Here is an 18699-nt window from a genome sequence, read left to right as displayed (position 1 = left end):
GGATGATTTCTTAATGTGTAAAAATATCAAATCACTATGATGCACACCTGCAATTAATAGGATATTGTACATCAATTATACTTCAATAAAAAGTTACTGTATTGCATATTTAACAGTTGTCAGGAGAGTAGATTTTAAATTTTTTTATCACAAGAAAAAAACTCGTAACTATGTCTGGTGATGAATGTTAACTAGACTTATTGGGGCAATCATTTCTCAGTGTATACAAATATCAAATCATTATGTTGTAAACATGGAACTAATATAATATGTCAATTTTACCTCAATAAAAAGTAAGTAACCATTTAATTTACCACTCTGTTTACCAACTGGGAGGACATTGGTCATCTTGGTCTAAGGCAGAAGTAAATGGTAGTGGATTGAGGAGTCATAAGCGGTGAAGAATTAATGACATAGTCTTTCCAAAGCTTGATTGTAATAGCACTATGAAGTGGAAGATGGAGGAAGATCGTGGGTTTTTTTTTCTTTTTTAAGGTGGTAGCAGTTTGAGGATACATACATATTTGGGGGAATGGGGCAGCGTGGAGGGAGAGGTGGACGTTAAAGGAGAATAATGAATGGACTGAGATGCTGAAGTAGCAGGAGGAGGTGGTGAACAGAGGGTTTCGCTTTAGATGGGAAAAGGGCCCCTCTTCCACTGAAACAAGATGGGCTGGAACCAAGAAGAGGTCAAGTGGGTATGGTGAACCTGCTTCTAAGTGGAAAGTAGGAAAACACACTTCTCTCTAATGATCCTGTTTTCCCAGTGAGATTATTTGCTGAGAGTAAGGATGGAGATGTGACGGCAGGGATTTGTACATTGTTGGAGGAATAAAAGACTATGCTAGTTCAGCTCATGAAGAACACAACTTGCTAACACACACATACACCTGCTTGCTTCCAATTACTAAGGGAATCATTAAGGAGACCGTTGGAGACTGGTTTATTCAGTGGCAGCAATCTGCGTGTGTGCGTGTGTGTGTGTGTGTGTGTGTGTGTGTGTGTGTTCTAGCAGTGCTCAACCACCAGGCTATATACAGACTGTAAACAATTTGAATGGTTACATCAAACGTCTTTGAGAATTTACTACTTGAATGAGACAGAAGAGCAAGTGCTAACATTTGAGTGATCTTGAACATGGCAATCTCTCTAAACCTCAGTTTCCTATTCTATAAAATGGGACTAAAAATAGAACCTGTCTCACTGGGTTGTTGTGAGAATTAAATGAAATATTAGTGTACCTCAATTTTTTTTTTACCATGACTTTCAGTAAGAAATATGTAGCCTTATCATGAGAATTAAGTGAATATCTACAAGTTCACAATATCCTTACCAAAATATTTGGGGACTTGATGTATTTCAAAATTCAGAACTTGGGGGATTTCAGGAAAGTAGTATGATGACTAGAACACATATTATGTAACACCCCATCAGGGCTTAGAAAAGTATCCGAAATCAAACATTAATTTGTCCACAGCCAAACATATGAATAATTCACAAAAATCAAAAATAAAGACTATAACTAGACTCCCCTCAGTTTCAGGTCAGATTTTGCCACCAAAGCAATCAGGTCAGATTTTGTCTCAAATATATTTTTTTCCAAGTTTCTATTTAAATTCCAGCTAATTAACATACAGTGTAATATTAGTTTTGGCTGTAAAATTTAGTGATTCATCTCTTATATACCACACCTGGTACTCATCAAACATCAAATGCATTTTTTTTAAGTTTTGGGTTTTTCAGAACTTTATGGATTTTGGAATTGTGGATATGAATTTGTAGATATAATCATTAAAAAGTATCCAGCACATAATAAGTATTGGTTATTATTATTGGCATTTCATTTTTAAAATGACAGCTATAACCCACTGAAGGGCTTTCATGATGTACTATTAGGTTGTGACCCACACTTTGAGAAAAGCTAACGTAAAAACGTTTATTACCCTAGTCCCTGGTACAAATAGGCTCTCAACACATGTTAGAGGGAAAAATTACCATCTTATATTTGCATAATATTCTAAGTTTGTAAATTCTTTTAAGCACATAGTTGCTATTCATCTTCAGAGTAACTTTATCAGAAACAATCTAAATGATTTACCTTTCCTCTTTATTTACTTGATAGTTTCATGTCTCATGCTTTTATGGTGAATAGAAGGAAATTTAAATAATGACAATCACCTCTTCCTATGGCATTTATACCTTGACACCTAAAGCACTTTTTAACTTTCCTTTAATTATTTTATGTGAAAGAGATAATTTCATTACACAGATAAACAGAACTAAGAGATCAAACCATATGTCTTAGGTTATAAAATACACCATTTCTACATAGAATGTGTCCAATAGAATATACAGCTATTTAAAAGTTGTACTTTTAAAGCATATTATTCAGTTCTTAAAATGAACTAAGCACACATTTCTCTAAAGTCACTCTATAATCTTTGTGCTTTCTTTTTTAGTGCTCTTGGAGACATTAAAATAGCTGAAGTAAATGTCAAGGGTTTATTCGTGAGACTCATTAACTCTTCCCTTGACAAAGAACTGGAGATTGGAGGTCATATTCTCCAGCAAAATGTGAATGGACAAACAGTCTCTTTTTACCGCTTCCTTCCGCATATCATAATGCAGGCCAACTGCGCAGTAACAGTGAGTATGAGATATAAATGCTATGAACTTGAATTTTATAGGAAAAACCTCACCCAGCCAGACTGGCTTAGCACCAGTTTCTTCATCACTCAATCTCCAGGTAAAATGTGATTTCTTGTTACTAGTTGCTTGTCCCACTTTGTCCATTCCTGAATGTAAATTAATACCCATAATTAAATTTCCATGGCTTTCCTCAATTTAGTGTACAATACCTTTGGGGATTTTTAAAGATTTACTTATCTATTTGGGGGGGGAGAGGCAGAGGGAGAGAGAGAGAGAGTCTTAAGCAGCCTCCACGCTAAGTGCGGGGCTCGCTCTCATAACCCTGAGATCATGACCTGAGCGAAACCAAGAGTCGGTGAGGTAACTGAGGTAACCAAATACACCACCCAGGCGCCCTGAATGCCTTTTGTTTTTATGATTCAGCTATTAAAACAAAATACCTAGGTTCCTAAAACTAAGCAAACATAAGCCTTAAAAGAAAAGCAAAGAGATTATTTGCTTAGAGAACAGGTAATTAGCTGATGCTGGAAGGTTTCCTCTCTTTCTTGTGCTTTCCTTTAAACTACATATAGTGGCTGCTTGGTGTTACACAGCTTGACGTTATATATTGTAAAGTCATATTTTAGAACCTCATCTGTTCAGAATGATACATTGCAGTGACCCTCTGACATATGCAAAACTACATGGAACTCAAATAGCATTTGTCATTAACACACCATTTTCCTACAGGTGTGGGCAGCTGCCTCTGAAGCAAAGCATCAGCCACCATCGGATTTTCTTTGGAGAGAACAAAGCAAGTTTGGAACAAGCCCAAACTGTACAACGATTCTGTGCAAACCGAATGGTGAAGTCAGTGTCCTATTCTTAACAACAGTTAAGAATTAAATTAAAAGAAGAATGGATTGCTGTCCTTAGGTTCCCCTTCTCCTCTTAGCTGACTCAAGTATTTCCCATCCTTAATAGATTAGATAAAACCATCACTAACTGCAAGAACATGTCAGGCAAATCAACAGCACCCTGTTCCCAGGGCCAGAGTGCCAGAGAGCTACTTATAATTTGACAAAAATAATTTTCATAGCCCATATTTCTAAGAAGTACTTCAAATTTCAGAGTCAAGGATGGATTTTATTTATGATATTTAGGTTGAAGAACGGGATAAGAAAGGAAGTACTACATAGAGATTTTTTCTATTCACTTATTCATTTCTCAAATATTTGTTGAGATGATTCTCTATTCCAATGGCTATAGTAAGTGCTGAGAATACAGTGTAGAATAAGACACAATATCTGCTCTTAAGAGACTAATATTCTAGGGGCGCCTGGGTGGCTTAGTCGTTAAGCGTCGGCCTTTGGCTCAGGGCATGATCCCGGCGTTCTGGGATCGAGCCCCACATCAGGCTCCTCTGCTGGGAGCCTGCTTCCTCCTCTTCCACTCCCCCTGCTTGTGTTCCCTCTCTTGCTGGCCGTCTCTCTCTGTCAAATAAATAAATAAAATCTTCAAAAAAAAAAAGAGACTAATATTCTAATGAAAGGATCTATAGTCTAATTTGTAACAACTATACATTATTCACTATAAAATTAAGTGTATTAGTAATAATTTTGGGTAACTCTTTCCCAGTATTTGACAATTTTATATTTTCATTCTACCTTTTCCTTAGCATAACATTAGCATAAATATATGCCCAAAGACACACTAATAAAATTGAAAGATATCTTTGTATACAACAAAAAAGTTATTCCTTTTGCAAAACCATTCTTTCGATTTTTCTAAAATACCTGCCCTTTTATTTTCTTACCTTCAGTCTTACTATGTCATATAACTACTAATCCAGATTGATTAGAATCTATCTCTCTGTTTGTCTTGCTTACTACATTATACCTCATGCTTAGTTTAACTCTTCCTTTAGAGTAGACTTGCTAATTTATTAAGAGCCACTTAATGTCTTTCTGTAAGAACAGCAGTTGTCATTAGATAGAACCCTCATTAGATGTAATTTTGAAGCCTTTACTCACCTTTAGATCTTTTAGTGGGCTTAAAATGAATTTTATAATACTTCTCTAATGATTTTCACTGTTGGGAAAAATAAGGTGATGTAATCTAAATTATTTACTCAGGCTCATAAAAATCATTGGCAAAATTCTAAGATTAAGGCATTCTTATTTCAGACTTTTCATCACATTTATCCACCCATTTATTCACTCTGCAAACACATTTGGGGTTTCTACTTAGTATGCAGACTGTTGCCAGGCACTGAGTATTGAACCAGACAGAACAGGTCTCTAAGCTCCTGGAATGCCCGTTTGAGTAAGTTGTCATCCCCTGCAGTGGGATTAGTCTTTACACTACTCTTTTTACTCTGGTTTGAACTACTTTGCACATATAGGATCGGATTATTTCTGCAGGGTGACGTAAACACAAATATAATTTTATTTGCTAGTCAAAGAGTGAAACTGACCGGTTCATTCCTGTGGGAAACATTTACATATGTTTAGTGTCCGCCAAGCATTATGCTAGGTGCTGGAAAAAAAAGAGCATAACTATTGCATAGTTTCTATCCTCAGGAAATTCAGAGTCTAGTTAGTCTCCTTAATAGTTCCACGCAGGATTCTAGCTCAAAAGTGGTTTCCTTTCCATGTCTCTAGTTCTACTGCCCATTTCCTCATTTCAAATGAGACCTATATATACACATATACATATATATAATATCTAAAATATTTAAATTTTAATGATAACATTACAACTACTTTTTGCATAGTTCTTTATAGTTATGAAATTTAGAAGTTTAGCTGAATCTCACAACACATTCATATAGCAATTCCCTACTATCACCCTCCCCATTTCATATATGGACGACACAGCCCAAGACAGTAAGTGACTAATCTGCCTGAGGTTATGCCCCTTATAATTTTCAGAATTAGAAACTAAGGCCAGGATGTCTTATTACATCCTCATGGTGTTCCACTAATTCACGCACGGTAAGTAAGTGACATTAAACTGTTTGACTTTGAAATGTTATTGCAATAAGCCTATGACATTTAAAAAATCTATCTAACTGCTCTTGTATTTGATATTAATGAATCATTTTTGTTAGGCTGTTGCCTGGTACACTCCTATTCACTGGAAGCAAGCATGGGAGAAATTAGAGACTGACATTGAATTTGACAGATGCTCAGTAGTAAGTTCAGCGTCTCGAAGACACATGTTTAATTGGCCAGCAACTATAACTACAACTAAAGAAAAACAAGATAAATGTAATAAAGATATCTCAAAGTATCAGATGGAACAAGTCAGAGGTTTTCTTAAAAGGTAAAAGTTGCTTGGCTTTTTTTTTTTTTTAATTGAGTCCTTCCCACAATTAGTAACTGAGCAAGTAGGAATGACTGGGTGACAAATCGATACATGATGAATAGGTAAATCAAATTTAAAAAAATCCTATTTCAAATAGGACCATAAAAACCATAATACTTTTGTGTTTTATGAAAAACACAAAGCAAGCAGGGTTATAGTCATGGGACAGTAAAGGCTGGTGACTTCCATTAGGCAATAACAAGACCCCTCTGGCCATTTCACTTCTTAGTGGCACTGCTGTTAGAGGCAAGGCTGTGGAGAGGGGAAGAGATGAAGTTATCACCATGTCTTTAGCAGTGCTTAGGTGGAGGAAGAGGTGCATCATCTAGAAATTTAATCTTGGATCAAGAGCTGGCTTGTGGCTTAAAGTACAGAACTTATGTCACACATATCTAGGCAAATGCTTCTGATGTTGATAAAAGTGCTGCCCAAAGGTCTAGAAAAGCCATACTCTCTGGTCTTAAAACATTCTTTCACTTTAATTGAGCTTTCATTGCTAATTCCACTATATAAGATACCTTTTGAATTCACTTTTGGCTTTTTGTTTTTTTATAGAGAAAAAGAAAACCCACCAAACCCTTTTCCCAATAGCAGTCCTTGGTGCCACAGTCCCAGTGTCCCTGCACATCCCTACAGTCCTCTGATTGAAACTTGCACTACATGCATGGCTAGAAGCAGCTTAAATAGACAGCCAAGGCCTCAGTCATCCAGGCCTGATCCAGCCCAGGCAAGTCAAAGGGATACTTACTCCAGTGGAGAGTTAAGGGATGTGTGGGTGTGGGGAGGGAGGGCAAGAGAGTAGGAGGGAATGAGGGAGACCTGGTGAAAGGGGTTAAGTGGTAAAATTCACTAAGGACTAAAAGCTATTCATATCCTCAAGTATAGATGGCTTCTAAAGCAAATATCTGAACTCCTTCACTTCCCTTTGCTTTAGCACGGTGTCTTCTACCGTTCTTGGTATCTGTTGAATGAATCAGTGAATCAAAAGAATAGTGTGGCCAGCAAGAGTACATAGGATCCTTGAAGTTTGGTCAAAAGTACATTTGTTTTTCACTAGGCAGGAAAAACTGGCCCTACAAAGTTATGCTCTGCTTAAAGATAAATCCATCTCTTCCAAACACATTCTAATTTAATTCCAAATTCTTATTATTTTTCAACAAGAAGTTTCTTATTTAAGTCATCTTAAGTTTTCAGAGTTGTGTTATTAACCCAGGATCTTTGAATAGATTTCAGGAAGTGCCTGAACTCCTGTATTTGGTACACAAATGTGTGTCTGTATGCTGTTTCCTGGGAAAAGAGTTCATGAGGTTCATCAGGTGACCCCAGATGTTTACAAGAAACTAATTATAACACAGTGCCAGATCCTAAGCTGTGGATAAAGTCTGTTTCATACAGGTGCTATATCCTGTTCAAACTATAATGATTTGCAAACATTTACTTAGTAGAGGGATGCTTTTTTAAATGAAATGTCAAACCCAATATATAAAATGGGTAAAAGCAAGCCTGTCCAAGTTGAAGAAAAGATAGCAATTCCCACTGCCCACTACACCCTTTTCCCATCTCATCTTTCCTTGCTTTTTCCCTCTTCCCTGTGATCTTTGAGGCACCTCCCTGGAATCACAGAATTCTATACCATAGTATGAAAACCACTGTGTTAGTAGACCAACACATAATTGGATGTAGCACCCCCCAAATAGTAACTTTTAGAAGTGAAATGATGAAAATTATGTAAAATCCTGAATATATTCCATTTCATAAAATTAAATACCCTATATCTTTATACTTGAGTTTCTTCATCTGTCAAGTAAAATATTTGGTCTGAAATTTAAAGAGTTCTTTTAGCAATACTTATATTTAATATTATATTATATGGGTGAAATAGGTGAAGGGACTAAGACTATATTGATCTTGATGAGCACTGAGTAATATATTCAGCTGCTGAATAACTATATTGTACATCTGAAACTAATACCACACTGTCTGTTAACCCTACTGGTATTATAATAATTTTTTAAAAGTCTTTTTGTTTCTTTTATTCTTTGTTCACATGTTTTATTTTTTAAATTCCACATATGAGTAAAATCATATGGTATTTATCTTTCTCTGACAGACTTATTTCACTTAGCATTATATCCTCTAGATCTATCCATGTTGTTGCAATTGGTCAGATCTCATTCATTTTTAAGGCTGAATAATATTCCATTATATAGATAGATGATAGATGATAGATAGATAGATAGATAGATAGATGCACACACACATACCACTTCTTTATTTATTCATCTGTGGATGAACACTTGGGCTGCTTCCATATCATGGCTACTGTAAATAATGCTGCAGTAAACATAGGGGTACATATCTTTTTTAATTAGTTTTTTCATTTTCTGTGGGTAAATATCCAGTAGTGAAATTACTGGATCATATGGTAATTATGTTTTCATTTTTTTGAGGAACCTCCATACTGTCTTCCCCAGTGGCTGCACCAATTTGCATTCCCACCAAACAGTGCACAAGTGTTGCTTTTTCTCCACATCCTCACCAGCACTTGTTATTTTTTGTCTTTTTTATTTTAGCCATTCTGACAGGTGTGAGGTGATATTTCATTTTGGTTTTGATTTGCATTTCCCTGATAATTAATGATGTTGAGCATCTTTTCATGTGTCTAATGGCCATCTGTATGTCTTCTTTGGAAAACTGTCTATTCAGGTCCTCTGTCCGTTTTTCAATTGGATTATTTGTTTCTTTGGTGTTCAATTATATAGTTCTTTTTTTTTTAACATACAGTGTTATATTAGTTTCATGTAGAATTTAGAGATTGATCACTTATTTACAGCACCCAGTGCTCATCACAGCAAGTGCCTTCCTTAATACCCATCACCCATTTAACTCATTCCCCTGCCACCTCCCCTCCAGTAACCATCAGTTTGTTCTCTATAGTTAAGAGTCCATTTTCCTGTTTGCCTCTCTTTTTTTCTCTTATGTTCATCTGTTTTGTTTCTTAAATTCCACATATGAGTGAAATAACTTATTTCACTTAGCACTATACTCTTTAGCTCCATCCACATCTTTGCAAAATGGTAAAATTTTATTCTTTTTATGGCTAATTAATATTCCATTGCATATATATACCACAACTTCTTTATGCATTCATCAGTCACTGGACATTTGGGCTCTTTCCATAATTTGGCTGTTGTTGATAATGCTGCTATAAACATCAGGGTGCATGTTTCCCTTTGAATCAGTATTTTTGTATCCTTTGTTAAATACTTAGTAGTGCAATTGTAGAATGTAGGGTAGTTCATTTTTAGTTTTGTGAGGAACCTCCATACTGTTTTCCAGAGTGACTGCACCAGTTTGCATTCCCACCAACAGTATAAGAGACTTCCCCTTTCTCTGCATCCTTGCTAATACCTGTTGTTTCCTATGTTGTTAATTTTAGTCATTCTGACGGGTGTGAGGTGATGTCTCATTGTAGTTTTGATTTGTATTTCCTTGATGCCGAGTGATGCTGAGCATCTTTTCATGTGTCTGCTACCTATCTGTATGTCTTCTTTGGAAAAATGTCTATTCATGTCTTCTCACTTTTTTTAAACTGGATTATTATTTTTTAGGTGTTGAGTTTTATAAGTTCTTGCAGATTTTGAATACTAACCCTTTATCAGATAAGTAAGGTGTTAAAGTCCCCTACTATTATTGTATTACTATTACTTCCTTTATGTTTGTTATTAGCTGCTTTGTGTATTTGACTGCTGTCATATTGGGTGCGTAAATATTTACAATTGTTATATCTTCTTGTCGAATTGTTCCCTTTATGATTACATAGTGTCTTTCTTTGTCTTTCGTTATGATCTTTGTTTTAAAGGTTATTTTGTCTGATATGTATTGCTGCCCCAGCTTTCTTTTCATATCCATTTGCATGATAAATGCTTTTCAGTCCCTTCGCTTTTAATCTGCATGTGTCTTTAAGTTTGAAATGAGTCTCTTGTAGGCAGCATATAGTTGGCTCTTGCTTTCTTATTCATTCCGTCACCCTATATAGTCTTTTGACTGGAGGCTTTAGTCCATTTACATTCGAAGTAATTAGTGATAGGTATGTGTACTTACTGCCGACCTCCTGGTTCTGGATTTGTTTCCTCCCCAGATTTGAGAAGTTTTAAGTTATTATTTCTCCAAATAAATTTTCTGCCCTCATTTCTCTCTCTTCTTCTTGGATCCCTATAATACAAATGTTATGCTACATGGTGTCACTAAGTTTTCTACATCTACTTTCATTTTTTATTATTAGTTTTTTTTCTCCTGCTCAGCTTGATTGCTTTCCATTACTCTGTCCTTCAGGTCACTGATCTATTCTGCCTCCTCTAGTCTACCCTTTATTCCACCTAGTGTATTTTTATTTTGGTTTTTGAGTTTTTCATCTCTGATTGGTTCCTTTTTTATGTTTTATGTCTCTTTGTTAAGGGTCTCACTGATGTTTTCTAGTCTTTTCTCCAGTGCAGTGAGTAACTTTATGACCATTACTTTAATTCTCTAGCAGGCATATTACTTATTTCCATTTCATTTAGCCCTCTTGCTGTGATTTTGTCTTGTTTTTTCATTTGGGACATATTCCTCTGTCTCCTCATTTTGTCTAACTCTCCATGTCTCTTTCAAAATGTTAAGAAAGTTAGCTATATCTCCTGCCCTTGAAAGTAATGACCTTATAAAGAAGAGGTCTTATAGTGCCCTGCAGTGCAATCTTTCTTGTTCACCAGAACCTGGCACTTCAGGGGTGCCTTCCATGTTTGTTGTGTATGCCCTATTATTGTAGCTGAGTCACATTTACCTTCATTCTAGTCATCTGCAATGACTCTGTGCCTGTTGTGGGCAGTGTTTGGTCTCTGTGTTCTTAGTGGGCCAGTCTGGGGTCACCTTGAGCTTGAGTTGAATCAGACCAGTTGTTTTCCAGCACTTCAGTAGCACTAAACTGCAAAGCTTTCTTTTGTGTTGCCCCTGAGAAGCTTTTGTTGGTGGTCAGGGCCTGTAGTCAGACCTGATACTTGGCCCCAGCCCACTGTGCGGCTTTAGTTGGACTGGTTTCTCTCATTATCTTTCCCTCTCCAGTAAGAGTCACTCTGCAGTGGTCCTGGTCCCTGATGGGGCTGTTTTGTACCACTTTGGATGGGCTCCATCCAAGGGCATTTTGGAGGAGGAAGGTCCACAGAAAAACATGGGGGTGGGCTGAGGTGCCAGCAAGGGTCATGCTGGTCTGCTGTGGGAGAGCCCTTGTAACCACCCAGGAAAATTGCCAAGGCCCACCAGGTTGATGGGGGTAGATCAGAAGAAGTTCACAGGGGCCTGGCATGCAGTGTTAGCAAGGTTGCCTCTGCTATGGCAGGGGACCCATTAGCCACTTTGGAGAACTGTTGCAGAGGCTGGTGCATGGGCTGTCCACAGAAGAGTGCAGGAGTGGGGTGTGCTTTTAGCAAGGTAGGTGGAGATTGTTGGCATTGCACTCATTCCCACAGGCGTCCACATATCTAGGCCGGGATACAGGGGAAGGAAATGGCACCCACCAGCTCTTTTGTTCTTGCAGTAGTCTCCCAAAGATCCCTGCCTCTCCAGCACATGCTCTGAGATGAGCCAATAAATCCCCTTCTTGTATATTCCAGGCAGTTTTCAAACTGCTGCCTCTATGCTGTAACTTCGCAGGACTGTTTGTTGTGCTGTCTCTATAAGGGCAGGGACTCCACCCTCCCAGCTATCCCAGGGCTGAGCCACTGATTTTTAAAGTTCCAGGTATTAAGCCCCACTGATTATTAGGCCCCTGTGGTTTTCAAAGCCAAATGTTATAGGGATTCATCTTCTCCATGTATGTTCCCTGTGCCTGAGGTGCCTGATATGGGGTCTGGTCCTCTCCCCACCTCTACACTGGTGGCATCCCTCCCTCCTTGGGAAAGTCCTGTGGGTCTGTTTGGCTCCCAGCCATGTCTCCACCCTTCCTACCCTCTTTGATGTGGCCTCTTCTCTACATTTAGCTGTGGAGAGTGTGTTCTGCCAGTCTTTAGGTTGTTTTCTTGTTATTTGCACTGATGTGGGTGTTATCTAGTTGTATCTGTGGGACAAGATGAGGTTAGGATCCTCCCACTCTGCCATCTTCATCAGAAGTCCTTTACCATTTTCTTATGTTGTTAAATTGCCTAGGTTTTCTGGTATATTATGGAATAGTTCCAGTGAGCATGACCATCTTTGGCTTATTTTTACCCTTGATGAGAGTGCTTCTAAAGCAACAGCAGGATGTTTGCTGAGAGTTACCACTTATCATTTGATCTGCTGAGAATTTATTCCCATTGGAATTAGCAGAAACTTGGGGGAGTGTTCTGAACTTCTAAAATGTATGGGAATTTTTTCCAATCTGATAGAAATCACAAAATGCACAAAGGCTCCCCTTAACTTAGTGCCTACACATTATGAAAGGATTAAATAAGATATGAAATTCATTCTTCCACACTGAATGTTCACAACAAACTAAAACACACACAAAAACCACTCACACAAAGAAAGTACTCCTGATAATTATGGAGTTATGAAAGAGAGTTTCATCAAAGCCCCCCACAAAAAAAGCCAAAAATTGTGAATAGATTCTCCTGAAGATCCTTTCAGCTATCCTACCAAGGGGGAGAGGGCATCCACTGGCCCTTCATTCCATGAACAGCTAAATCTCTTGCCACAATTGCTCTCATTTTATCTGTTAGAAGCACACTTACTCCCATAACTTCAGAGATACCCGCAACTTCTATCAAAAGGCTATCAATATATCCTCCCCTATCTTAAGAGAAATCTGATGATAGATACTAAAACATTTTCATCTCTTTATAAGTTCTATTATTATTCCCATTTGACAGATAAAGAAAGTTAGTAATAGAGCTAGAAAATTTTCCCTCTTTGAAAATTTTTAATGCTATTAGATACAGAAAGTTGCAAAAGACACTCCTCTGCCTACTCCCCCAGCTGAAAATGTTAATATGTTGTCATATTTGCATCAGCAACTTTCTATTTTAAAAGACATAAAGAATACTTATAAAGCAGAATCCCCCTGTAGTTCCTTCTGTGGTCCTTATCTCCTCCCCCTCTCCCTGAAGCAATATCCATGAACTTAGGTGTTGTTGTTGGTGGTGGTGTTTTGTATTGTATTGTTGTTCCGCTCAAATCTAACTCAAAATTCTGAAATTTTTCCACTCTGAGCTGTTGAAGCTCAAAAAATTTATCCGCAATTGTTAATATATCTTGAAACCTAGAACACATCATTCCTTTTAGTATGAATATGTATTAAAGATATGTTATCAACAAACTTAAACTATTTCTTTACCTTAAGAGAAGAATTGAAGGAACACTGAACAAAAGAAAGGGGGAGAGAACATTGGCAACTATGCAAAGCATCTTCCACCATGGACAATTTATTCAAAAATGACTGAGTGCCTATAATGAATCACAGTGCTAAGCACCAGAGACACAAAAACAAATAAGGCACCCTCTTTCTAGGGAGAAAGATAACTAGTAAAGCAACAAAAGTAGTAGGGTAATGAGTTTCAAATATTTTTGACCATAAACCACAATAAGAAATATGGTATATATAATTATTCAATATACATATACATGTACATATGTAACTGAAACAAAAGTTTCAAAAGGCAATACTTAATTTTTTGAGCCGTCTGTATTTCCTACTCTGTTCTATTTCAAGTACCTGTCATGACCCTCTAAATTTATTTCATAACCAATAAATGGGATAAGATCTGCTTTTTGAAAAACATTATTTTAGAAACATTTATAAAGTGACATGAAAGCAATTGAAAAGGCAACTCAGAGGATATATATTTGAACTATGATATTGAAGGATGAATAGAAGTTATTCAGGTTGAAAAGAAAGTGGACAAGGCATTTTGAATAAAAGAAACAGCATATTTTAAAAGCATATGGAGATAAAAATAAACCCTGTGTGTCTAGAGAACAGTGAGAAATTGTATCCAACTGAAATATATGTTGAGACGTTAGTCTGGAAAGTTTGGTGGGTACTAAATTTTAAAGGCCTTTGCAAACCATTATGTGAAAGAGTTTAGACTGTATCAGGTAACTAGGAGGAGACTCTGATGGTTTATAAGCAGGTGTCTCTTATAGGTAGATCTATTTTTGAAAGAGAACTTTGAAAGCTATATGGAAAATGAAATGGAGTAGTAAAGATTCTAAAATCTGTATCTGTAGCCTAACCCTCTATTCTGAATTCCTGATTCATGAGGCCAACTGCTTATAATTTCTTAGATGCCCCGTGAGTGTCTCATTCCTAATATTTACAAAATTTATCTCATCATCTCTCCCTCAAAGTTTGTCATTCCACCTTTGCCCTATATCTCAGCAGATGCCATTCAGAAACCCTAGGACCTGAAAATCTTTCTCTATTCCTTTCCCTTTCTCAACTCCCACCTATAATTAATCACAAAATATTGTTTATCTTTAAAAACCTCTTCACTTTCCATACTTAAATATATTTTCATTTTTTCCTCCCATTGTCCTCATGACGAAGCTCAAACCCATGAAATTGTTTATGTATCTTGTAGCCTGGCCCGACCTATCTCATCAAACATTCATCTTGTGTTCTGTGCCTCAACCATCTTGAAGTTCTTTTAGTTCCTCCAGCATACCATAACTACCTCTAGGCCTTCACAAGGTCCGTCACCCATATCTTCACATGGATAAATCTTATTCATTCTTAATATTTCCACTTACATGTCACTACCTCCAAAGAGTCCATCTTCTGGCCTCCACCAAATGAGTTTTATGCTCCTGATATGTATTCTCTTAACATCCTATACTTCCCCCATCATACAAAGCACTTACTGCACTCTATTATAAATTTTCTTTGTCCCTGGACTATAAGCTCTAAAAAGATAGAAATAGCTTTTATACTGCTCATCCTTTTGTCTCCTGCACTAAACTCAGTTCATAACCCATAATAGTTGTTTAATACATGTTTGCTGAAGGACAGGTGGAAAAGGAGATACTGAAGTTTTTTAAGCAAGCATCTCATAGAGTTAGATACCTATTTTAAAGAAATTTTTAGAAGCAATGCTGAAAATGTTGTGGAGTAGAAAATATTCCAAAACCTAGGAAGGAAAGAATAGGGAAGGAAGGGAAAAACAAAACAGGTTATAAAAAGAGATTAGGAACAAGTAGGTCTAATAAAGTTATCATCTGTGTCCCATAAGGAAAAGAAGAGAAAGATTTGGGTAGAAGTAATATGTAAAGAAATAATGACAAAAATTGTCAAAAATTGATGAAAGACATCAAGTCACAGGATTAAGAAAAGTAAATACCAAGCAACACAAAGCCAAAGGGAACAACACCAGTGTATATTATAGTAAAACTTCACAAAACCAAATAACAGAAGTCAGAAGATAATGGAATGGTATCTTCGATGTGCTAGATGCTAAAAGAACTACTAACCGAGAATTCTATGCCCAGCAAAAATATACTTCAGAAAGTGAAGGTAAAATAAGAGCATTTTCAGGCAAACAAAACTAAGAGAATTCACCAACAGCAAACCCAAAATAAGGAAATACTGGTAGAAGTACTCCAAGAAAAAAAAGAAAGCAATCCTAGAAGGGATATACAGAGATTTAAAAAGAAATGAAGAAAAGTGGAAAGAGTCAAACATAGATAAACATAAATGAATATTCACTATACAAACAATACCAATATTTTCTTGTAGAGATTAAATTTTATATAGAATTTAAATACATGACAATTGTGTTACTTTCCCAGGGCTACTGTAACAAAGTACCACAAACTTGGTGGCTTAAAACAACACAAATGTATTCTCTCACAATTCTAGAAACCAGAAGTCTGAAATCAAGGTGTTGGTAAAAGCTATACTGTCTGAAAGCTCTAGGGGATTATCCTTACTTCCCTCGTAGCTGGCAAACCTTGGCGTTCCTTGGCTTCTAGATACATCAGTCAAAATCTGCCTCCATTTTTTAATGGCCTTCTCTCCTATGTATCTGTGTCTGTATTTCCTCTTCTTATAAGGGTGCTAATCATTTTAAGGACACTAATCTAGTATGACTTCATCTTACTTCATTACATTTGCAAGGACCCTATTTCGAAATAGGGTCACATGTGCAGGTTCTGGGGGTTAGCAATTCAACATGTCTTTTTGGGGGACACAATTTTTTTTAAGATTTTATTTATTTATGTGACAGAGAGACAGCCAGCGAGAGAGGGAACACAGCAGGGGAATAGGAGAGGAAGAAGCAGGCTCCCAGAGGAGGAGCCCAATGTGGGACTCGATCCCGGAACCGGGATCACACCCTGAGCCGAAGGCAGATGCTTAATGACTGCGTTACCCAGGCGCCCCAGGGGGACACAATTTAACCCATAGCAACAGCAATAACACATAAGTTGGGAGGGACGTAAATGGAGTTAAAGTGCTCTAAATTACGTGTTTTGTCCAGTAGGTTGTAAAAGTTACAGTTTATATTAGTCTTTAGTAAATCAAGGATGCATGTTTTGTGATCTAGAATAGACACTAAAAGAATAGTATAAGAATGTCATGTTTATGATCTGATCTATATCATAGTTTCATTTTCATTCAGTCCAAAATATACTCAAATTTCCAATGTGATATCTTCTTTGATAATGGATTATTTGGGGATAATGCATCACAAAGTGGGTTTATTTCAGGAATGCAAGGTTGGTTTGAGCTTTGAAAATTAATCAAGTAAACTTATCATTTTAATGGAATAAAGAGAACTATACAACCATCTCAAAAATAGAGAAAAAGCATTTGATAAAATTCAATACCTACCTATGAAGAGAGAACCTTAGAAAATTAGGACTGAGAAGAATTTTCTTAATCTGACAAGTGTCATATACAAAACTTCTAAAGCAAATTGTCATACTTAATGGTGAAGTTACGGAAGTTTCCTCCTTGAGATCCAGATAAAGACAAGAATTTTCTTTATGACAACTTCTATTCAACATTACACCAGAAGTTTGAGTGCAATAAGGCAAAAAAAAAAAAAAAGTTTCTGCCTGGCTCCTGACACAAAGGACTAGGAAGTTGGGCCTTTTCTGCATTTCACGGTCCTGCCTGCAGGCAACCGGTTTACGTGTGAAGAGGCTCTATTGGTGGCTCTCAGGACATTTTCTCCTGATGCAGCTGTGATTTCTCCATGAATCTGCTCTGAAAAAGAAATCCAGAGAATGAGGTAAAAGAAGAAGAAATGGCCAATTCTCAGATCTCATTGTGTGGAAGCCAAACCTGGTCATCTTTTTGGAGCAAGAGAAGGAGCTCTGGGATATGAAGAGAAAGAAGAGAGTGGCCATCCACCCAGCTGCATCTTCACATGGCACCCAGAGTTTCCTGTCAAAGCTGTGCATAGAAGCTTCTTTCCAAAATGTGGCAGTGGGTAGATATAATCATAGTGCCCTTGAGAATTTACACTTAATGATAGACTGGAAAAATGATGGGGAAAGTGAAGAGCATCAGAGATATCATGAAGGACTTTTCCAAACTGAGAGAACTGTCCATAGTATGACTCTCACTCCCCAAAATGGTGAAAGATATAAAACACTTTGGAAAACATCCCTTCTTAAGTCTGCTACTTCTGAAAGGCAGTGTCTTTCTGTAAGCAAGGGCTCAAATCAAATGGTGAAACATACATATTTGGAGAACGAAAATTTGGAAAATCTGGAAAGTTGCCTTCTCCACACTGAAAATAATTATTTGAACCATTTTGAAAGTAGGATTGGATTGACCTTTGAGTCAAATATTTCTGAAAATCAGAGATTTAAAAATGAAGAACAAAGTGCTAAGTGGGATCCATTTGAGAGGTCCTTCACCAACGGGTCGACCCTACAAGATGACCAGAGTATTTTCAGTGAAAATAGAATTGCTCAATGCAGTGAATCTGAGAAAAAATTTAACAAGGGTTCAAATGTTAATAAATGTCTGAGGACTCATTTTCCAGAGAATCATTATGAACGTGATACATGTGTGGAAGTCTTTTTATCAAAGCTCCAACGTGATTATACATAAGAGTATGCCTATGGGAGAGAGTCCTTATAAATATAATGAATGTGGGAAATCTGTTAAGCAGTCCTCCCATGTTGGTGATTATCAGAGAATTCACATGGAAAAAAATTCATACAGATAATAAACCTGGGGACATGTTGAGTCAATCATCAGGACTAAACATACATAACACAGTCGCTACAGAAAACTTACATTTGTGAGGAATATGGTAAAGCCTTTGACTGGCACTCAACACTATCTCAACATCAGCCTATGCATACTGGAGAGAAACCTTACAAATGTGAAGAATGTAGCAAGGTGTTTATCCACCACACATACCTTATTCAACATGACAAAATTCATCCTGGAGAGAAACCTTACCAGAGTGAAGAATGTGGCAAGGCCTTTAACCAGCACTCAAACCTTACTCAACATCACAGAATTCATACTTGAAGGAACCCTAACCAAAATAAAGAATGTGTCAAGGCCTTTAAGCAATGCTAAAGTCTTAACTTATGATCAGAGAATGTATACTGGAGAAGATTTTGCAAACATAATGAATTTGGCAAGCCCTTTAAAATCAGAAGTCAAGCTTCATTGGACATCAGAGAATTCATATGGGAGAAAAAACTTAGAAACGTAAAGAATATGGTAAA

General features: G+C 36.9%; 1 protein-coding gene across 1 annotated transcript in view; it reads left to right on the top strand.

Moving 5' to 3' along the window:
* The window catches only part of LOC113244269 (lamin tail domain-containing protein 1-like), a 45919-nt gene extending 27423 nt beyond the window's left edge, over window positions 1-18496 (top strand). Inside the window, exons 2-6 of the mRNA XM_057304644.1 lie at window positions 2460-2646; window positions 3379-3498; window positions 5741-5955; window positions 6553-6772; window positions 18314-18496. Coding sequence (XP_057160627.1) covers window positions 2460-2646; window positions 3379-3498; window positions 5741-5955; window positions 6553-6772; window positions 18314-18496 — 925 coding nt within the window. The remainder of the gene's footprint in view (window positions 1-2459; window positions 2647-3378; window positions 3499-5740; window positions 5956-6552; window positions 6773-18313) is intronic.
* Window positions 18497-18699: the final 203 nt, after the last annotated feature.

The sequence above is a fragment of the Ursus arctos genome, unplaced genomic scaffold, assembly GCF_023065955.2.
Source record: "Ursus arctos isolate Adak ecotype North America unplaced genomic scaffold, UrsArc2.0 scaffold_30, whole genome shotgun sequence".
In the NCBI taxonomy this organism is placed as follows: domain Eukaryota; kingdom Metazoa; phylum Chordata; class Mammalia; order Carnivora; family Ursidae; genus Ursus; species Ursus arctos.
Note: the sequence above shows the minus strand (reverse complement) of the source record. Positions and strands in the feature narration are given on the sequence as shown.